Here is a 23643-nt window from a genome sequence, read left to right as displayed (position 1 = left end):
TAAATAAATGCTTTAAAAAAAATGAATGTATCAATTAACTCTGAACAGGTTGTAGGTCTACAATAAAACTTTTTTGACGGTGTGTGTATAAAATACATTTATATTTTTTATATAATTCATTAATTCGAAACTTGCATTTCAAACACTGATATCAATATAATATAATTTAATAAGCCTGGAAATACTATGTGTTTTATTACACACCCGAGTAATTCATACTGAATTTATTTATTTATATATTTTTGAGATTCTCGATAGAAGCGATCTGCTTTTATGGCATTTTTGTCATCCATCACCTGCAGTTGTATGGAAAAGAGCAATAGTTTGGGTGAACTATTGCTTTAATAAAAAAAATCTTTGCGTATGACACCATTAAAAAAATAGGCTGCTAAAAAAAGCAAAAATAAAAAAATAAAATCTTACTTTAGCCTCAGGGCCTAAGAAAATGTCACCAGCGTGAGTAACAATCTGAACTACCGCCCAGACCAGCAACAAAAAAAAAACCTCATTGTCGAGCCCGGGACGCACAAAAAGAGCGAAAGAGCGAACAGCTCTATATGACACATCACAAGGGAGTTGGAGACTCATCTGTATTATAAAAGACTCTGAAGACACCCGATAACTCAATCAGAGGCATGATGGGAGAAAAATCTCACAGCGATGAGTGGGAGGAAAAGAGAGAGGGGGTGCTAAATCTCATGAGGAAGGGAAAGAGATTACACAAGAACTGGAACAGCAGAGGAAGACGGGGAAAGAAGAAGACATGGAGGAAATGTGCCGTTTAAATCCATTCAGTCAGACCATTTATCTCTCTCTGCAGCTGAACAGCATCCTTCCAGAAGCAAACCTGCCAACGCAAGCCAGACGCAGTGTTTCCAACAGCTTTAAAGGAGCATTCAGCCACTTCCTCCCTCTTAAAAAGACATTTGCTTTATTCTATATATTTTTATAAATATACTACCAAAAGTTTGGAACAATTAAGATTTTAATGTTTTTGAAAAAAGTATCTTAGGCTTTCTAAGGCTGTGTTTATTTGATCAAAAAATACAGTAATATTGTGAAATATTATTACAGTTTCAAATAACTTTTGTATGTTGTTGTTTTTTTATGTGTTGTTAAGCTGTATTTTCAGCATCATTACTGTCTTCAGTGTCACATGATCTTCAGAAATCATTCTAATACACAGATTTACTGCTCATGAAACATTTCTGATTATTATCAATGTTGAAAACAGTTGTGCTGCACAATCTTTTTGTGGAAACTGTGATACATTTATTTTCAGCATTCCTTGATGAATAGAAAGTTTAACAGCATTTATTTGAAATACAAATCTTTTGTAACATTATAAATGTCTGATCAGTATTATGTGTCCTTACTGAATACTTTTTTTTTTTTCATTTAGAGGTGGGTAATGGGTATCTGAAATCAGTAAATTTCTCTGAAAACTAATATACAGATGTGCTCATAAATATCTGGTTTACTTGCTACAAAGTGCCTCAAAAAAAAAAAAAAAAAGATTTATTTTGAAAAATCCAGTGATTAGTTGTTGCTTGTAGTCTATATTGGTTTTTTTTGTGTGATGCATACATCAGATGGTCACCGATGTACGAATCCAACGATAGTCACATCGCAGGATGTGCGATGTAGGCTGTCATAGTTGATCCGTTTATTCATTAACCGTGAAACGGGCCAGTTGCTCCACGGCCCTTGACGAATGTGATTCGCAGGATTAATTGCCACAGCTTAACCATCATAGAGTGAAAGTTTATCATTTGCATGTGTTTTTTAAGTCCTGTCAGTTTAACAGGGCGCATATGAGAGAGCGGAGAGAGAGAGAGAGAGAGAGAGAGAGAGACGGAGAGGAGAGAGCGAGAAGAGAGAGAGAGACGAAAGGAGAGGAGACTTTGGAGAGGAGATGATGAGAGAGAGAGAGAGAGAGAGAGAGAGACCCAGCCGCACGCGCGCTCACCTTCACCGTCTCTTTAAACAACACGAGCGCTGTCTTGCTCTTTCTCCCTCGCGCATATTAATCAAAATCAATTGACACGATGGTGATGAAAAAACAACCAGTGATGAAATGTTTTCTGTGTTGTCAAATCTTGTGCGATATCCTAAACTGCCGAGATAATTACACAACGTCTGATTCGCGAACTAATGATTCCTTTGAACCGATTCAATTTAATGAATGGTTTTAACAACTGACCTGTCCAACACTGAACTCACGAGACGTCTGGATTGGTGTATAAAAAAATCTGTAACACTTTACAATAATGTTCTATTTATTTAAACTATTTTTAACTACATTATTTAACATTTACTATTACTAAACTGCACTTCTACAACATTGTTAATTTCAACATTTAGGCTATAGCCTTCATTGTTGAAATCAAAAGTTGTACAGTATTTGTTATCATAGTTAATGCACTGTGACATTACCAAACAATGAACAGCTGTGTTTTTATAAACTAAGATAAACAAAGATTAATAAATATAGTAACAAAAGTATTGCTCGTGGTAAGTTCATGTTGGTTAATATGTTAACAATTCAAACCATATCCTAAAGTTACAAACAAATTAATTTACTCTAATTTAAATAATACTCTGATGTTTAAATCATTTAAAATGAGAATGTAAGTGTGCTCACCCCATTTTTTGTTTGGCGAAGAAAAAAATTAGATTAGATTCATATCGCCATATACTATCGCAGAAAAATAAAATATCGCAATGTCATTTTTTCCCAATATCGCGCAGCCCTAGTCTATATAAATAAATACTGTTATTATATTACTAATAATAATAAAAAATTATTTATAAATACAGAAATGTATTATATGTTATACAGTATGTCACTGCATTTATATTTATGCATTTGGCAGACACTTATCCAAAATGCAATCAAGGTCTTTATTTTATCAGCTAATTAATTTTCTTAAAAAACACTAACCCAAGACCATTTGAGATGCAGGAATGCTTTTTTTCATAACTTATAATTTTTTTTTTTTTTTTTTAATCAATCTCAAAGGCGAACTTGGCAATCCAGCGTTTAGTTGTAGTTTGGAAACTTCTAACCATGTCGTGTTTTCCCAGTGAACTGATAGAAATTCAGACTGAAGCCTGCTCCTCAGACTAGCGCATGTGTGTTGTTTGTTTGTTTGGTGTGTGACTTACCTAAAGTGTTGTAAACGCCATCAGCTTCCTCCTTCACCGTCTCGTCCAAACGCTCCATATTCTGCACCATGAGCGCCACCACCTGACCCTCCAACTACAGACAAATAAAAACCATTCAGCAAACATGTAGACATTTATAAAGGCTAATGATAGAAAATAAGTCTCACAAATAAGGGTTTAAAACTACATTTAGACACATGCCAAAACTATACACAAATAAAATAAATGTAAAATAACACAATTTATTTAGAGATCCTGAGGTTGATGCTCACCTAGGCTGCATTTGATCAAATTTTATCATTTTATAATTTAAAATAACTGTTTTCTATGTGAATATATCGTAAAATGGAATTTATTCCTGTGATGCGCAGCTGTATTTTCAGCATCATTACTCCAGTCTTCAGTGTCACATGATCTTCAGAAATCATTCTAATATGCTGATTGATGCTCAAGAAACATTTCTGATTATTATCAATGTTGAAAACAGTTGTGCTGAAACTTATTGTTGTGGGAACTGTGATGCATTTTATTTTTCAGGATTCACAGATGAATAAAAAGTTCAAAAGAAAAGCATTTATTTGAAATATAAATCTTTTGTAATATTTTACTGTCAATTTACCAGTTTAATGCATTCCTGCTAAATTAAAGGTTTTTTTTTTTCATTTAGAAGTGTGTAAATCTGAAATCATTTTCTCTGAAAACAAATATACAGATGTGCTCATAAAGATCTGGTTTACTTGCCATGAAGTGTCTCAAAAAAAATCTTGAAATAAACGAATGAAAAAAATAATTTAATAAATAAATAAATGTAAATAATATTACATTTAAATCAGCATAATAAAATAAATAGGATTCATTGCATTAATTAAAAAAAAATAGTTTATATATGCATATATGTGTGTGTGTGTGTAATATATATATATATATACACACACAAATAAATATATATTATATTATATATATTACACACACACACAAATAAATATATATATATTTATTTATTTATACATAAAGCCCTATTTTATAGCCTGTTTGTTGTGTTGTTGTGTTTGGTTTTATTCAGAAGTGTGGTTGTGTTTGAGCAGCAATCAGACTCATGCGGTTCAACCAGCCTCTGATTGTTCACAAGCTCTTCCTGTTTCCTCAGCTCCATCGGACACAAGCCGTCTGATTGCTCAACCTCAGCATCCGCCTGGATATTAACGTCATCTCTCTGCTTCTCTTGCAAACGTCAGGCCAAATACGAGGCTGCACTCCTCGCAGCAGTAATTCGTGTCATTGTGCCGCTGGACCGTGACCCGCTAACTCTGGTGAATCAGCCCGTAATCTCCCGGAACGCCACTGATGATGTGTTTTCTCTGATTATTACAGAAATATTTCCTTACCAGAGCGTCGATGAGCACCTCGGCGCCCTCCTCGCTCTCGTGAAGCGTGTCGATGTCCGTCAGCTCCTGCAGGAGGTCCACCACCGCGATGCTGATATGTGATTCACATTAAGGACTTACAATACAACACAAAACATGAGCACATTTAAATAGAGACATTTGTTTAGTTAATGGTGTAGATGTACTTGTACGTATTTTTTTTTTTTTATGTGCACTACTCAAAAGTTTGAAGTCGGTACTTTTTTTGTTATTTTTTTAAAGACATTTTAGATTTTAGATGTTAGATTTTTTAGATTTCTATTTCAGATAAATGCTGTGTTTTTGAACCATTCTATTCATCATGAAGCAGCACAACTGTTTTCAGCATAGATAATAATCAGAAATGTTTCTTGAGCAGCAAATCATCATATTAGAATGATTTCTGAAGATCATGCGACACTGAAGACTGGAGTAATGGGATGCTGAACGGAAAAATACACCCTGCTGCCTGCATCACAATCACTGAAGACTGGAGTAATGATGCTGAAAATACAGCTGCGCATCACAATAACAAATCATATTTCAAAAAATATTCACACAGAAAACACTAATTTTAAATTGCAATAATATCAAAACATTAATGTTTTTTTTTCTATTTTGTGAACATTTTATATATTTAATATTACATATTTTGTGAAATATTTTAAATCAAATAAATGCAGTTTTGAATTGTTTTTATATATTTTATTAATTAAATTTTATATATTTTGTGAAGTTTTTTATTTTAAATATCAGAAATTTTTAATTTTTAGTTTTTATTTTTGTTGACTTTTGAAAGCTAGTGTATATTTTTGTTGTTATGGCTAATAACATTTTTTTTTTTTTACGGCTAATTACTGTTTATTTTTTAAAATAGTTTTTAAATAGATAATAACCAATATTTTTCTTGACTTGATTAACAATATGATTACTAACAATAATATATTAAAATAAATATATCTTTTATAAAGTAAATCTGCCAATCCAGAATTGGACAAAAAGTATTACAAAACATCTGATACTTTTGATAAGATTTCGCATACTTAATGTTTTGATACAAAAATATATATAAATTAACAATTATTTAAGCAGATATAATTTTCACATAAAAGCATCTACTAAATGAATAAATGTAAATCTAATGAGTAAATTTTAAACATGTCAACAGACAGTGCATCTACGAATCTTACTAATATTAAAAGCAATTGTTTATTAAGCACTAATGTTTGTTATTATATTACTGTGATTTCTATTTCATAGAAAGAGTGTTAGTGGTGATGTGAGACGTTGAGGATATCAGTGTTGTCGTGGCTGAGGAGGCCGAGCAGAGAGTGAACCGCGTTCAGCTCCACCAGCAGATGATACAGCTCTGGAATCGTGGCGATGACATGCATCTCCTGGATGATGTCATTCAGGTCAAGCTCCGCCTCCATGAACCTGCCGACAACAGGAAGTGAGGTCACATCTCATTTCCCATATAACGGTGAGATTTAGAAGTTCAGTTCTTCATAACTCACTTCTCGGGGTTGTCGGGAAACTTGATCCTCAGCTCCTGGTTTTTGTAGGATCTCTTCTCGAAGGTCAGGATCATTTTCTTCACCGTGCTCTCATCCACAAGCTCACCCTGTCAACACACAGCAGGTCAGGAGGTCAAAGGTCATGCTTCACATCTTTAGAGACCAGTATCCCTCTGAATTACATCACACCTGCATTTTTCAAGTTCAAAATACTATTTTATACACCTTTGATGGCTAATTTTATTTGAAGCATGAAAAATTCTAGATTGTATCTAGTGTGAATGTCATTTAAAAATATGCAAAACAGTGTCGATTTTTAATACTGGCAATAACACCACATCCATTAAAAAAAGAAAAGAAAAAAAACAGTATCGGTCAAAAACATATTAATGGTAACAATAAATATTTAAATAATAAATATTTTATAAGTGACACCAGAATAAATCAAATAAAAATTAAATCTAATTAATTATTTAAAATTACAAAAACAATTGTTGTATTATTGATTATGAGTCATAAAATATGAAAAACTGTATTGTGTGTTTAAAATCAGGTTAAACAGTAAACATTTACAATATTAGCACTCAAACTGGTTACTGACCGTAATATATTATTATTATTATTATTTAAAACAAACATCTAAAGAATTATTTATACTTATTGGTTATTTGAAAAACTGTATATTGTGTTTAAAAACAAGTTAAACAGCAAATATTTAAAATATCGAAACCACAACCTTGGGGTTAGGGGTCAAACTCTCTAACCACTAGGCCACGACTTCCCCACTGTCTTGTGTTAAGTAGTAGTATATTTTTATTTAATGCCATGTCAGCATCTTCGGCTAGTTTCATGAAAAAAAAATAAAAAAAAATACAAGTATAACAAATACACAAGGCTTTTGGGGCCTAACAATGTCGTGGTCTAGTGGTTAGAGAGTTTGACTCCTAATCCTAAGGTTGTGGGTTCGAGTCTCGGGCCGGCAATACCACGACTGAGGTGCCCTTGAGCAAGGCACCGAACCCCCAACTGCTCCCCGGGCGCCGCAGCATAAAATGGTACCAACTGCGCCTCCGGGTGTGTGTGTGTGTTGTGTTGTGTGTGTGTGTGTTGTGTGTGTGTGTGTGTGTGTGTGTGTGTGTGTGTGTGTTCGTGTCTGTTCACTGCTGTGTGTGTTGCACTTTGGATGGGTTAAATGCAGAGCACGAATTCTGAGTATGGGTCACCATACTTGGCTGTATGTCACGTCACTTTTTTTTTACAGTAACATGATACAAATTCTAAAACTTTTTCTGCCACTGTCTTGTGTAAAAAATGTTTTTTAAAAAAACAGGTTAAATTATATAACTGTCAATCACAATCTTTTTTTCCCCTTGACAAAACTTTCTTTTATTTGAATTGTTAAATGAGGAATTTTGAATAGTAGATATTATTATTACGGAAATATTTTTGAAACACTGTGCATTGTGAAAACCATGAAAAAACTTATATTTAGAGGTCGACCGATGTATCGGTTTTGCCGATTAATCGGCACCGATAGTTGATTACTGGAACAATCCGTTATCGGCAAAAGTCCATGCCGATAGTTTCCCGGGTTGCGTCCGTTGCTGGAGCGGTTGAGAAGGGTCTGTTTTCATTATACAGTGCGAGAGCGGCCTCTTGTGGTTGAAATCACTGACAGCATGTGCTATTTGTTTAGGCACTTGATACTGCGCGCTGAACAGGGGCGCGTTTCCCAAAAGCAACTATGGTTGCATGTTCCGTCGTTATCAATAGAGTTCAATGAAACCTACGACCATAGTTAGCAAACAACACTTTTGTGCCATGCCATTCACAAAGTTTTCCATTAAATTACATTATATTTGTCGTTGTTAATCGTTGATGATGAAACGTTAATCACGTTAATTGTGCATTTTCAGCGAAAGTTTGTCTTTCTGTGGCTCTAATAAAGTCTGTGTGCTTCATTTATAGAGCTATAATATAGACAGTGCTTTCTCTTTCTGTTTGCTCCATTTTTTTTAAGACGGAAGTTTGTAACTTCATGTTTTTTTATTTTTTAATGTTCATTCTTGACGTAAGCCTGTGTCTGTTTGGGGACTAAAAAAACCACAACTTTAGAATAAACTCGAGTTGAACGCGACGCGTCCGGAGTGTGTGTGATACCGGTGACTTCTCCAAGACTCAGCGCTCTGCTTTTATTTTGATTAGATAATCATCAAGTGTTCAAGAATATAAGCAGTTAAAGTGTGAGAGTATACATACAATATATGTAAATAATTTCAATGCTATGGCCTTTGTGTATATATTTAACGATGTGCATCTTTAATAAGCATGACTGTTGAAATGCTTTTAAATAAGAGTCCATTTGTAACATTAAGATTAATGAAAGCTGTGTAAGCATTATTCCTTGTTAGAGTGTGTTAATTTCAACATTTATTATTATTAGAATTACTACTACTACTACTAGGATGCTTCAGTACTGTTTTTTTTAATAAAGCACTATTTTAGCTTTTGCTCAGTATCTATTTTAAAAACTATCGGTTAATTAATCGGTCTCGGCAAAATCCACTATCGGTCGACCTCTACTTATATTTCTCTATATTATTTAAAAAAAACTGTTCATTAAATAAAATGACATTGCCATAAAACAGTCTACCTGTAATATGTTATTCATCAGAGCACATGTGTGTCTAGAATGAATCATTCAGAGGTTTTGTTGCATGTAAAATAAGCTCATATGACTCTGGTTTCATCTCACCTCTGGATCTTCTCCATCCTGGTCCATCAGTCTCTGCAGGATCTTCTCGCCGTCTCCTCCTGTCTGCTCCTCGCTGTCTGGCACGGACCTCACCAGAACTCGTCCTGCATCTCGGCCCGTCGTCTTCTGCTTGCTTCTGGACTCCTCGCGGCTGTCTTCACCTCTGGGTCTCTTTGCGCCTCGGTCGGGCTGAAAAGAGAGGATTATTTCACATGATGGATCCAGAAACACTGTGTATGACCACCAGAGACTATTCTCAGATTTATACAAGAGGGATCGCACACATCTGCATCCAAGAGAACAACACTCACAACTAGGGATGCACCGGTTGACCGGCCATAAATCGGAACCGGCCGGTTTTTGCTTAAAATACGCGATCGGCCGGTTTTTGGTATTTTTTCAGCCGATTTTTCCAGAAGTGCGGCCGCGTGCACAGACTACATTTTAATCATTCGCTATCATGTCATTTGTGTGGAAGTATTTCGAAATCTGTGCACAGAACACGGGCAGCCGTTCAGCACTGGAAATGCAGAGCTACATGTCTGAGGCACAGATAGCAGGAAGCGCAAAAGAAGCACAAAATAAGAGCCCCTTTCCTGCGCTCGCTGAAGCTGCGCGAGCGTACTGTACCTGCACAAGCGCAGACAGTGAAGGGATGTTCAGCTCAACTTCTCGCGTGTTGGATCAGAAACGAAACCGAATAAACTCTGACAAAACTGGAATGCTTTTTTGTAAAGTAGAACTTGCATACACGCTTGAAAAGCCAGAAGTAAACATCAGTTCTGTATAGGATGATTATTTTTATTTTACCTTAAAATTACATCGACTTAATTTGATTTAAAAATCAAAATTTTAGGGTAATGATTCACATCTATATTTTTTAACTTGAGACAATAGTTTTTTTTTTTAATTGGCTCAAGTAAAAAAATATAGATGTGAATCATTACCATACTTTTTTTTTTTTAATTGGACGAATGAAACTGCATCTTTGTTTTATTCGCACCAAAATTATTTGATTTTAACATTTTGGAATAATTTATTTATATAGCATACTTTTATTTAGTCTCACTGGTAAAGACCTTTTTTTTTATTTGAAACCAAATTTAAAAACTAAAACAAATACTGAATGCTGATTAAGAAACATCTTCTTGAATGTGTGTTGATTGTGTTGTTTGGATTGAAGAACTATGCAGAAGCTGCCTTTAATTTCACATGGTTAGAGTTAATCTTTTCATTTAAGGCCAGTTCTATGTAGTTTCAGCCCAATTCAAAAACAAAAACTAAAAACAAATATTAAAAAAAGAGAAGACTTTGAAAAGCTGAAAGTAAATCCTTGTCAATCAGACTGATACAGTATTTTACATTTTTAATGTTTTGGCTAAAACTGTCTGCTAGCTAAAGTAAGAAATAAATATGTAATGAAACAACGTTAAACACAAATTCTAATAATTTTGAAATAATGTCACAATAAACATAATTTAACACATTATTTAGGCATGTTGTTCCAAGAAACATTTATAATTTCATTAGACAAACTGGTTCTCAGCCATAACTAAATAATAATAATAATAATAATAATAATAACTACAAAAACAACAATTATGACTGTTGTTGTTTTAATTATTGGCACCAGACTGAAAAAAAAAATATATATTATTAATTAAACGATTTGACAAACTGCATTTTGTGTTAAAGATTAACGTTAATCAGCGTTTTTACCTACTTACAACAATCTTAAACACAACTAAATCATTTGTAACGATTCCAAAACTGGTTTATTCTTGCATTAATGATTAAAGTTTAATGTAATGCTAAAGTTTAATGCTAACAGAAGCAGCAGCACAGATCAACCGATGACAAATTCATCATTATAAAGTCACGGAGAGACATTAGACGCGTCAGTACCTGATAATTCAGCAGCTCCCCAACATCCATGACGATTTCTGTGTGGGTTAAGCCTTAAAAGGCAGCTTTTTGTATGATAGTGTATGAACACGACACGCTTATGAGCAAAACTTGGTTTCTGGTCTTCGCGCGAGTGACCGACGCGCGGGTGACGTCATTCAACAGCGACACCTGCAGCTGCGGAGACGCACTAGAACACACTACACAGTACACACCAAACTGTACACTACAGAGACAACACGGACAGAATTGATTGTATTATGAAAGTGTTGCGTTTCACTATAAAATAAGTTTTGCATATTCAGTGTTATTCAGTTAATTTATAGTTTACTAAAACTATTTAGTTAGTTTAAATAAAATAAACTTTACCTGAAATAAAATAATTAAAAAATTATTTCAGTCAGTTGCCTTAGCGACATTTGTTTTTTAATTTATCTTGATGTATTAAAATAACTAAAAATAAAACAATAACATAATGAACACTATAAAGATAATTTAAAAACTAAGACAAAAAACACTAAAAATTACTAAAACCTTAACTAACATTGAAATAAAACAGAAATACATTAATTCAAAATATTAATAAAAACTATAATAGTATCTTAGTGAAGCTAAAATAACCTAATAGCTTACATAACCCTGTTAAATTAATCCTAATATATTTTATATATAATTTAAAACTAGACATATTAAAAAAGAAAATAAGAAAAATTAAAAAAGTATGCAACAAACTTTAATTAAATTAAATTTCAAAATCTAAAAAAAAAAACTAAAAAAAAAAAAAAAACTTTAATAATATCTCAGCAATACTAAAATAGCCTAATAATGTAAGTAAACCTGTTAAAACAACCCTGTTTTATATATCAATTAATGAAAGCTATTTAGACATGGCAAAAGATAAATAAATCAATAAATAATAATAAATAAATCTTCATCTACAAATAAAATGAAAACAGAAAATATAAACAAAAACTGATTCATTATAAGACCTGTTATAGATTATATAAAACCTATAATAGTTTTGTGATGATATTAAAATAACCTAATAACTAAAATAACTAAAATCATCCTCCTAAAATGATCTTTAATCCAATTTTATGAAAATTCATAATGAAACACAAGTATGCCGATTATTTAAGAAAAATTTGATGTTTAAATAAATATGTTGCAAAAAGGTCATGTTGTCCTTGTGTGTCACATGTTCAGGTTCAGTCTGCATGTTTCTGGCCTCTGGTCTAAAGGCAGATGAATATTTCGTGGATGTTTAAATAATGCAGAGCTGCTGCAGTGATAGAAGGGTCTGTATCTGTCTCTCATCTCTCTCGCTCTCAGGTCCGGCCGCTGCTGTCCGGCTCGTTCGGTGTGTCACAGATGACTGGCTGTTGTGAGACTTGACAAGACAGAGGCGCGATCCAGACAACACTCATAAATCTAGCATGAACAGGTGATTTTCCGCTCGCTCACCAGCCGACCCGCATGGAATATTGATCCTGTCATGAATCCGGACCGAAGGGCGGATCAGGGCTGCGTTTCAACACAGTATCTCGTTTTTTTGCTGCATCACAGACGTATTTCAATCTGCTACCAGTGTCTGTCATATTCTTCTGTGATTCTGATGCATGATAACTGTACAGTAGAACTTAGTACAGTAGATGGGTGAATGTTATGAAAACATGTCCAGGACACAACAAACAAAACTTGAGGTATAATTACGTTACTATTTGTATTATATATCTGTATATGTATATATATATATATATATATAATATATATATATATATATATATATATATTATATATATACACACACACACACACACACACACACTATATAATATTTAGAATTTTTAAATAATGTAATATTAATATATTTATATATGTATAAAATACAAACTGTAATGTATTTATACCTTTATATTGGTTTAAAAAAATAAAGAAAAAACCTGACAAAAGCATTAAGCAAAATTACAAAAAACACTACAGTTGAAATGAAAAAAAGAAAATATAAAAATAAAAACTATTGAAAAACATTAATAAAAACTATAGTTGTATCTCAGCGATACCAAAATAAACTAATAACTAAAATATCCCTTTTAAATGAATCCTAATTTATTTATTATTATTATATTAATTTACATAATATATTAATATAATAAAATAATGATAACTTTAGAGAGATTTTAAAAAATTATGATTAAGAAATATTTTTTTTTAAATAAATTACAAAAGCACTTAACAAATAAAACTTAAACTTTAAAATTAAAATGAAACCAGAAAATATATTTAAAAATCGAAATATTACTAAAACCTATACTATCACAATGATACTAAATTAACTTAACTAAAATTACCCTGTTTATAAATAGTTTCTGATGTATATTACATGATTTATTTATTTATTGCCATAAGCTGCATATGATATATAGATTTGTTAAGAAAGTATCCTACAGAAAAGAAAAAAAATTCTTTATGGTCCTGAAAACAGGCTTCCTTCTGTGTAAGCAAAATATAATTTCTTATTTCTTTTATTTGATTTGGGGTGAAATATGAGCTGCTGTCAACGTTCTTGACAGGTTTCAAGTCAAATGTGTGACATGAATATGTATGTGTGCGCACATGATTATGCAAATACGAGCTGTACATGCGCATTTAATTTGCCTCTGCAACCACATGACGTTCATTTTCTGTGGTGCGTGGTGAAGTTAATCGTCTAATATGCAGATTTTTGTGTAACTGTTTCCGCAGTAACGGATAACATGCATATTAACAGCTTTGGTAATGATGCGAATGCCAAACTTTTAAAGAGCAAGAGCATTTAATGAAACTAAAAACAGCAAATATGACTCAGTCAGAAATCATTGTGATTATGACATCACAACCGTGAGCTCATTAACATATTTGACCCCAAGAGGTCAAGTCTTAAAGGTACAGCGGCCTGTTTAATGAATAGGTTTGAAAGAAGGTGGAAAATGTTCATAAATCTCAATTGCACTGGAAAAAAAACTGATATAGGATTTATTTTGAAACATTTTCACGCAGAAATTGCAACTGGATTACACAATTAATTACAAAAAATGGCAAGTAACAGCGAATTACACATTAAATTTTGACATTTGAAATATCAAAACATTCTTCAAAAATTATTTTAATTTCAACTTTGAAAATATACAGTACAGGTCAAAAGTTTGGAAACGTTACTATTTTTAATGTTTTTGAAAGAAGTCTCTTCTGCTCATCAAGCCTGCATTTATTTGATCAAAAATACAGAAAAAAACAGTAATATTGTGAAATATTATTACAACTTAAAAATAATAGTTTTCTATTTGAATATACTTAAAGAAAATAATTTATTCCTGTGATGCAAAGCTGAATTTTCAGCATCATTACTCCAGCCTTCAGTGTCACATGTAACATCCAGTCTATCACATGATCATTTAGAAATCATTCTAATATTCTGATTTATTATGAGTGTTGGAAACAGTTCTGCTGTCTAATATATTTGATGAATAAAAGGTTAAAAAGAACTGCATTTATTCAAAATAAAAAAAAAATTCTAATAATATATATTCTAATAATATATTTTCTTTACTATCACTTTTTATCAATTTAACACATCCTTGCTGAATAAAAGTATTGATTTTGTTTAAAAACAAGAAAGGAAAAAAATTACTGACCCCAAATTACTGACCAGTAGTGTATTGTTATTACAAAAATATTTATATTTTAAAAACATAGCTTCTTTTTTTTTTTTTTTTTTTTACTTTTTATTCATCAAAGTATCCTAAAAATTATCACATGTTCTGAAAAAATATTAAGCAGCAGAACTGTTTCCAACTTTGATAATGAATCATCATATTAGAATGGTTTCTAAAGGATCATGTGATAATGATCCTAAAAATTCAGCTTTGCATCACAGAAATAAATGATTATTTAAAGTATAATAAATTTAAAAACAATTCTTTTAAATTGTAATAATATATCACAATATTACATTTTTTTCTGTATTTTTGATCAAATAAATGAAAAGGCTTTGATGAGCAGAAAAAAACTTCTTTCAAAAACATTAAAAATAGTATATATATTCCAAACTTTGACCTGTACTGTATATATATATATATATATATATATATATTTACATTGTATGATTGTTTTGCTTCCTAAAAAACCTGACATTGCGTAGAAATCGTGTGAGATAATGTGACTGAAATCCAATATGCCTTTATTTTAGGGCATAAAAACCATCTATATTTAAAAATCTGTGAATTATATCATGCATAATGAATACATGCGCAGTGAAATCTAAGGCCAGAGAACTTTACATCACACACGGCTGTCGAACAGCACCAGGGTTCATACTTTCAACCTAAATCTACCAAAGAGAGCTGTAGAGGAGGAATGATAAAGGAGAAGCGAGGGAGGCAGAGAGCGATATTTGCATGTCACTTCCTGTTTAAGACCGTCTAAACGAATGGTTACTATAGCAACATTTTCAGATGTGATTCTGTGAACCTGTGGCAGGTTTGACCCTGGAAAACTTACCTTAAAGAGTCTTGCAAGCTGCATCCTTAGAATATAATTTTTGCAAAGGATGTGTGCGAAATACAGACGAGCAAAAATAACATTGTTTAGCAGCTTGCAAATCACCATATGCTAATATCTCTGCCTACAAGGGCAGTTTTTGTGCTCTCGGTGTAGTTCAACAAGTAATGAGTACACATTTAACTATGTGCGGATGTTTCTGGTGAAGCGGCGCAGATAAGAGAAAACAAGCAGAAGCTCTCAGTGTAAATGACTTTACACTGTAATACAGAATCTCAGACTAACAGAGAGAGCATGGAGTGAATGAACGCTGCTGTTTGGATCTTACAATAAACCGCGCTCAGGGTCGATGTAATATTACGTTTGATGTGAGCCAAAATAAGGTTAATGGGTCTTTATTTAGCACTGCATATGTGGAATGGATCTAAAAAATAGTTTTCATATTTCTTTTTAAATGTATATCTTTATACATTCACTAATTATTAATAATACAATTTGATTATCAATATTTATATATTTTATTTATATGAGATCCATGTTAATTTTTTGTAACATTTCTTTTTAATATGAAGTAATAGTTAATATTAACTTAAAAATAAAGTTTGTGTGGTTTAAATTATTTCTTAAAAAAAATTTAATAAGATATTGTATATAAATATTTATGTATTGTATTTTTATAATACTTATTTTTAATATGAAGTAATAGGTAATGTACATTTTAACTATTAAATATAAAGGTAATTGTATTTGTGTGTGTGTGTGTATATAGATACACACACACACATATAATTACATAAAATTGTATGCAAAATATGTTTACATACTGATCTACTGTATATGTGTATGTATGTACGTATGCACATATATATACATACATATATATATATATATATATATATATATATATATATATATATATATATATATATATATATATATATATATATATATATTATATAATGCATAGTTTTTATATATATGTTTTAAAAGAAATACTGAACACACACACACACACACACACACACACACACACACACACACACACACACTTAAAGAAACTTTACTTTTGGAAATTATGTGTAGCTTTGTGTGATAGAGCAGTATTTTTGTTGTTAAACTTCAATTGTCACTTGTTGTGATAGAGCAGTATTTTGTTGTTAAACTTCTTCAGTTCATCATTTCTTGTGTGTGTAACACTTTTGATTGACATCTTGAGTTATTAGAAGAGTATATATGTGTGTGTGTGTGTGTGTGTGTGTGTGTGTGTGTGTGTGTTGTGTGTGTGTGTGTGTGTGTGTGTAGTATGGAGAGTCCCCATAAACCACATATACCAACGTGCAGTGTGTGTGTGTGTGTGTGTGTGTGTGTGTGTGTGTGTGTGTCAGTCTCAGCTCGGCGGGCGAAGGTACGAGGTGGCACGTCTAATTGAAACCGGTGTGAGAGGTCAGAGGGGGTGCGGTGTTAACATCTGCTCAGGGGGCGGAGCCAATTAGTCTCCACACAGCAGGAAAACATAAACCGGTTCAAACCCACCTCGCAGTCTGTGCTACTGCAGTGCTGCTCGGTCCTGAGGTCACGGCAAGGGCACTGGGAACTAAACTATTAAAACTATAAATATTAGGTGGAAAAACGTAAACTTAAAACATAATATGAAATTTTGCCTTGGCATTTAACTGAAATAAAATAAGCTTAGTTTGAAGTGCTAAAATTGCTAAAACTAAAACTGCAATAAATTGAAGCTGTATAGAAATTTAAAAAATTACTAAAAAAATGTTACCTTGGCAACTAACAATAATAAACAACAACATAAAATAGGTTTATTTTGAAGTACTAAAATGACTAAAACTAAAATAAAAATAAATTGTAAAAAAAAAAATGATAAAGTAATAATAATAAAAAAGCTGAAAATATAAAAATAAACATTCAAAATATTAATAAATACTAAAATAGTACATAAATAATACTAAAATATCACACTTCACAAGAAGTTAACAAGAAAATGTACCCATTAGCCCAGCGTTATTTTAGTATCATTGATGGGCTATTAAAGTTTTGTTAATATTTTGAATTAGATTTTATTTTTCACTTTACAATTTTAGTTATACATATTTATAGTTATACTAATTTTGTTAAGTTAAAGTTTTTGTGTTTTTAATATTGTTTTTTAATTAATTTAATCTATTATTTTTTAATTTTATATAGTTTTACTTATTTTAGTACTTCAAGTTCATCTTAACATAAATGGAAATTTTGCCTTGGCAGCCAGCTTAATTAAAATAAGGGCTTTTAATTGTTTATTTTATTTCAGTTAACATTTATTTTATTTTACGTAATGAAAAATGTTTTTTATAGTTTAGTTTTAATTATAATAACCCTGCATCAGCCTCACTGCAGCACCTCAGTAGTATATGTAATGTATGCATATACTCATATTTTTATGAGCTTTATGCTCCAAATCATGCTTATTTTTATATTGCATTTGTAAAGTAGATAACAGTTCATGCTACTGAGCTATTAAACATTGCATGATACATTTTTTTATAAATGCATAACTGTATAATACAAATTCATACATATAAGAACATAAAAACTGAGTCAAGAAACGCTATCATTATTGCTTAGCTTTCAAAGGGATCAGACTTGCACTTTTTGCTGTCAGGCTCCAAGGGTCACGCAGGTAATCAGGTATATGAATGTCTGATAAGATTTCCACTGGAAATTCAATTAAAAATCTGACAACCCAGCAGTGCGATGAGGAAGAGTCAGGCCCCGCTTATCAGGTTTGACACAGACAAATGCAAAATCACTCACTTTTCTGAACTTGAGCATTACCTTTGTGGCTTTCCTGACCCGTCACGTGACTTCAGTTGACAATAGGGCTGATGTGCCAATCAAGAACAAATCACTAGCAAATCACTTTAAATTACACAAATGACCTGATTACCTGCATGACCCTTGGAGCCTGACAGCATAAGTGCATTAAGATCAAAATAACCTCTAAAAAAACAATGCATTGTTGCATTGCATTGCGTGATTGCATTCTCTGAAGAAAACATGCAGTGCTGCCTATTTAATTTTTAAAAGGATCTTCATTATTCTGCTCACCTTTTGGAAAAGCTTTGGCGTCTGAGGCCTTAAAATGCCATCTGCATAGACCGGTTTTGAAATGCTGTCCTCTCTCTTGTTTTCCCTCTGTCTGTCTGATCTAAATCACTTTTGTTCGTCAGCATGCCAGCTATAGCAGGATGCCCCGTCTAATAAAGAGAAGAGATTGAAAATTGGGAGGTTAATGAAATTTTTCTAAAGTGTCCGTCTGGCTGTTTAAAGGCAGATTAAAATCGCCACGCCATAATTAGAGTGAATTGACCTGTGAAATGACGGCGTCTCTCCTCAGTTAAGTATTGATAAATAGGTTGAAGAGATTGGCAGATCAGGTAAATCAGCATGCGACCGAGAGAGAGCGAGTCTGATTAACATCTGCTGTGACCTGCACGATTCAAACACTCCAGAGTTTTCACTAAGTTTTTGAATAAGTTTCTTAGTTTAGCTATGGTTTTGTTTAAGATCTGTGGATTTGGGAAGATGTTTGTTTAGGGGAATGGGTTTGTTTCAGAAAATGACCTTTTATTGAACTTTTTATACAAAATATCTAAAAGAAAAGTTTGCATATGTGTCATATTTGATCCATCAGGCCTTTATGACTAATATATTCTGATATAGTGAGAATATTGAGGAAAAACCTGCTCAACTTTATTCAGAGGTCCAAATTGAGCAATTTGGTGCAGATGCTGATATTTTTATGGACAATAAGTGATGAAATTCTGATGCTTGTGATGTAAATCAGTGAGATCTTTATAACAGTACAGAAGATGACATTAAATGATCTAAATATCAGTCGTCACTCTATATCTCCAAAACATTGAAATGCTCCAAACATATAATGCAGTGATTGAGAGATGAAGAAATAAAGGCTCCTCAGAAGATGTGAGATGTTCTGGAGGCTTGTGAAGATCATTCCTCCGCTGAGGAACAGTGAAAGTAAAGCTTCTGGAAAAGATCCTGATGATCAGATTTGAGACTCTAAAACATGATTGATGGAGAATCAAGTAAAGCCGAGCTGCTTCAGTCCAGTAAGAGCTCATCTGGAGATATTACTGCAGTTATTCTGACCTTTACTTGATCAAAATCACTCAAGATCTGACACCAGACGCAGCAGCTGAAGCTGGACGCTTGTACAATTACACTAAAAGTCAAAACAATCAGTTTTTAGCAAAGTTTTGGTCAATTTGTTCATTTAGAGGCCTTAAAAATGTGCATATCAATTATGATATCGTCGACTTTATATTGTAAATAAATGCAATTAATGCTAATTTGTAGAAATTTTCAAAAAGCAATTCTTCTGCCAAGTTATATCAGTTCATTATTAATGCTAATTTGTTGATTTTTTTAAATATATGTTGCTTACATTCCATTAAAGTGCAATAAATATTATTAATGGAATAATATTAAATATTATTCAAATTAAATATTATTAAAATGATAAATCCAATTAATAACAAATATACTATTAAAATATTATTGATTTAGAATCCACAAATGGCACACGTCTCTTCAGTCAGATTTTAGAGCTGAAATTATCTATTAATTTTATATTATATTCATTTTAATAAGTTATCTATGACAAAGAGAGGTATAATATATAATATATATGGACATTAGAAGAAAATCATAAACTTAAAAAACTAACTGAAAGAAATGACTAGATTAGAGATTTTCAGATTTTAACATTAATAATATATCTATTATATGGATTTTAGGATTTTATCATTAATAAATTATTTAAAATTTTTTGGAATTTTTTTTTTAAATTTTAAAGTGTTTAAATGGATATAGCATATAAAAGTTAAAATTTAATATAAAGTTTAATGTATAATTAAAACTATATAGAAAATATACTACAAAAATATACTACATCGATAAAAACCTGTTAATTGGGAAGTTTTACATACTTTAGTACTCAATTAAAGTGTAGCCAATAATAGCACAAATGGCTAATTTTAATAAATTATCTTTGACAGGGAGAATCTAAATGTTTACTGTTCAATTAAGAAAAGTATATCCTTCTAAAAAAAATGACCTTAGGAAAACAAGGAAAGCTTTAACACTTATGCAAGTAAAGTATACTTGTCAAGTCTACTTGTAGAGTTATTTGTTTTCTGCTTTATATTCCGCACTTTCACTTCTTTTTCCTCCCTTGCTTTAGTTTCTTTATCACACAGCAGGAAACACTGTGTTTTGCGGATTACTGTTATCAGAAACACGCCAACAGCCCCTCATTCATATTTAAACCACATGCTAGTCACCACTCGCGTTTATCTGCGACCGTTCGCACTGTTCTTCTGTTATTGTTTTTATTGCTGGTCTACATTCACAGCTCAACAGCCGCTCGGGGGGGGGGCACGTAATTCACCAGCGTGCAATTATGATTGTGTTCACAGCTACCTTCACTGTTTTACAGCTTGTTATTATGCATTGGCCTTTTCTTTTATTCTCTTCCACTGTCTCTCTGCGGTTAGTGACACTGCGTAAAGTGAAACGTAGCATGAAAATGTCATTAATATGTAAATGAGAGCAGTGTGTGAAGTCTGGTTTAAAGTCGTTAAGGGCCGCACGAGTCCCGTTTGAGCTGACACATTAAATCATAGGCGTTGTCGGCGGGCACGTGTTGCTCTTAATTACAGCAGGTGTGGCGCACAAACACAAATTACATATCTCTGGGGATAAATGTTTAATTGCACGACAAAACTGAAGATGAAATGAAGATGTAAGAGAGTATAAATAAGGGATTTTTAACACTTAAAGGAACAGTTCACCCTAAAATGAAAATTTGCTAAAGATTTACTCACCCTCAGGTCATCCAAGATGAAGATGAGTTTGTTTCTTCATCAGATTTGGAGAATGCTGCATTGCATCACTTGCTCAGCAATGGATGTGAATGGGTGCCGTCAGAATGAGAGTCCAAACAGCTGATAAAAACATCACAATAATCCTCAAGTAATCCACATCACTGCAGTCCATCAGTTAATGTCTTGTGAAGCCAAAAGCTCTGTGTTTGTAAGAAACAAATCCATCATTAAGATGATTTTAACTGTTTTGGTTTGTTTTCGCTTCTAACTGTTTGAACTGTGCAGATTTAGACAGGGTGACTTTTTCACAGGAGAAAGCAATATTTTAAGTATTTTAAGTTTGATGTTAAAAACATCTTAATGGTGGATTTGTTTCTTACAAACACACAGCTTTTGTCTTCTCCAGATGTTAACTGATGGACTGAAGTGGTGTGGATTATTGTGATGTTTTTATCAGCTGTTTAGACTCTCATTCTGACGGCACCCATTCACTGCAGTGCATCCATTGGTGAGAAAGTAATATAATAGCTAAATTTCTCCAAATCTGTTCTGAAGAAGAAACAAAGTCTTTCTACTTAGAAAAATGTCTTGTTTCATATATGAAAATGTATTAATTTAGTGTGAGATGCCACAATGCACTAAATATAAATAACAAATATATAACAATCAACATGATATTAAGTGGATATGATCCTTTTTTAATGCATGTTATTATTGTTATATGTTTATGCATCTTATTGTGAACAATCCATCCATGTTTATTTATTTATTTATTTATTAAAAAAATTTGATCTTGTAATTTGAGTAAATTATCATTCTTCTAGTGAAACTTCTTTAATGGTGACATATGCAGAACATCTCCAGTCATTTTCAACTAAAAGCAGAAAACTATTAATGCGTTAAAAAAGCTATTTTTTGGTTGTTGTTTGAAAACTATAGCATTAACGTCTTGTCCTGGCATGCAAACTACAGCATTTTGAGTCATTTTTGTTGGATCCATGTGAATCGTTTTGACAACGGTATGGAAAACTTTTCAAAAGTGCAAAGTTTTTAGCACAATCTTTGTCGTGTCAACTTACCATAAATCCCTGCCCCATTTAGTACTCTTAAACTCCGCCCCTTTCTTATAATTGACTGAAAGTCCATTGTTGATCTGTTTCACTTATAGATGTACATCACAATATGGACTAAAATATCGCTACTTAAGTTACATACAACTTTAAAAATCGAAAAAGGTATCTGTTTCATAGACTCACATCTTAAACACACATCTCTTAAAACTTCATGTCTATGTATATATCCTTGTCTCTGTGTTTCAGGTCCATCTGTTGTTTAAGCGTGTTGTTGGGTTGTACAGTGAATCATCTCATCCTCCGCTGTTTAACTCTGATAATATTTCACCCCTCATGAATTCACAGAATTCCTTGTCTGAGGAACCACGGAGGACGGCATGATGAAATTATTTTCTCTCTCAGTGCTTTTCCATTTGCTCCGAGATAAATTGCGTGTGTGTACGTGTGTTCCAGAAGGCTACATTTCTCCACAGATACACGTGGCTATTTCTGATTGCCTGGCGGAGGCCAGACGGCGAGAAAGAAACCAATTCGGTTCTTATTAGCACACAACAACCCTTCCACAACATTATAAAATCAATATATATTAAGCTATTCCATTATCTGAGCTTTTTTTTCATTACCGTGGAAAACAAATCTCCAGAATAGGTATCAAAACGAGTTCCTTGTTCTGTTTCGGAATGTTGGAATCCGTCAGTCGTGGAGAAGATTGAAAATTCCTCGCTGATGTAATGCAGCAAACCGTTTGACCTCTACATTAGGTCAGCTGTTTGGCGGGAATGAGGTTGCCATGGTCACTGAGTGGATTCTGGTGGTAAACAATGATTTGTTGTTTTGCTCTTTCTTTCTCTAGCAGAGACTGAACCCAGATTATCAGTCTAACACCATCATGAAGCCTCGATAATCACTCGTAAATCACTTTAAAGACCCTATGAAATCAAAGGGGTTTTATGGCATTTAGTGCTGCTCTGTCAGCTTTGAGCTCGTCTACATTCAAAAAATGACTTTTGCTGCTTGTCCATATTTGTTAATAATAATGCAATTTTTTTTTTCATAATTTCACAATTGTATTGCATTCAATCAATGAACTATGCAATGCATAAGCACATTCTTGCTTAATAAAAAAGCTATTTAGAAAGAGAACAACCAGAGTTTCCCAAACGGAGGTTTGTGAGCCCCTGGGCATTCGCTAATAATCAACTAAATCGAATGTAGTTCAAAATTACAATAAATAGGGCTGCACAAATAATCAAAATAAAAAAGCAATTAAGATGTAGCTTAGTGCAATTAACAAAGTTATATTAGTTAAATAAAGCTGAAACTAAAACCATAAAAATGGTTAATTGAAAGGTTGGGCTGATCAAATAATCAAAAAAA

The 23643-nt window shown here is 32.5% G+C and overlaps 1 protein-coding gene across 1 annotated transcript in view; it reads right to left on the bottom strand.

Moving 5' to 3' along the window:
• Positions 1-10911, bottom strand: part of LOC109086693 (beta-catenin-like protein 1) — a 49761-nt gene extending 38850 nt beyond the window's left edge. The window contains exons 1-6 of the mRNA XM_042750116.1: positions 10749-10911; positions 8844-9032; positions 6089-6195; positions 5869-6008; positions 4554-4651; positions 3169-3262 (exon numbers count right to left, since the gene is read on the bottom strand). Of these exons, the coding sequence (XP_042606050.1) occupies positions 3169-3262; positions 4554-4651; positions 5869-6008; positions 6089-6195; positions 8844-9032; positions 10749-10778 (658 nt within the window). The 5' untranslated portion in view covers positions 10779-10911. The remainder of the gene's footprint in view (positions 1-3168; positions 3263-4553; positions 4652-5868; positions 6009-6088; positions 6196-8843; positions 9033-10748) is intronic.
• Between the last annotated feature and the right edge of the window lie 12732 nt (positions 10912-23643).

Source organism: Cyprinus carpio, chromosome B23 (assembly GCF_018340385.1).
Source record: "Cyprinus carpio isolate SPL01 chromosome B23, ASM1834038v1, whole genome shotgun sequence".
In the NCBI taxonomy this organism is placed as follows: Eukaryota; Metazoa; Chordata; class Actinopteri; order Cypriniformes; family Cyprinidae; genus Cyprinus; species Cyprinus carpio.
This window is presented reverse-complemented; position numbering and strand designations above follow the sequence as displayed.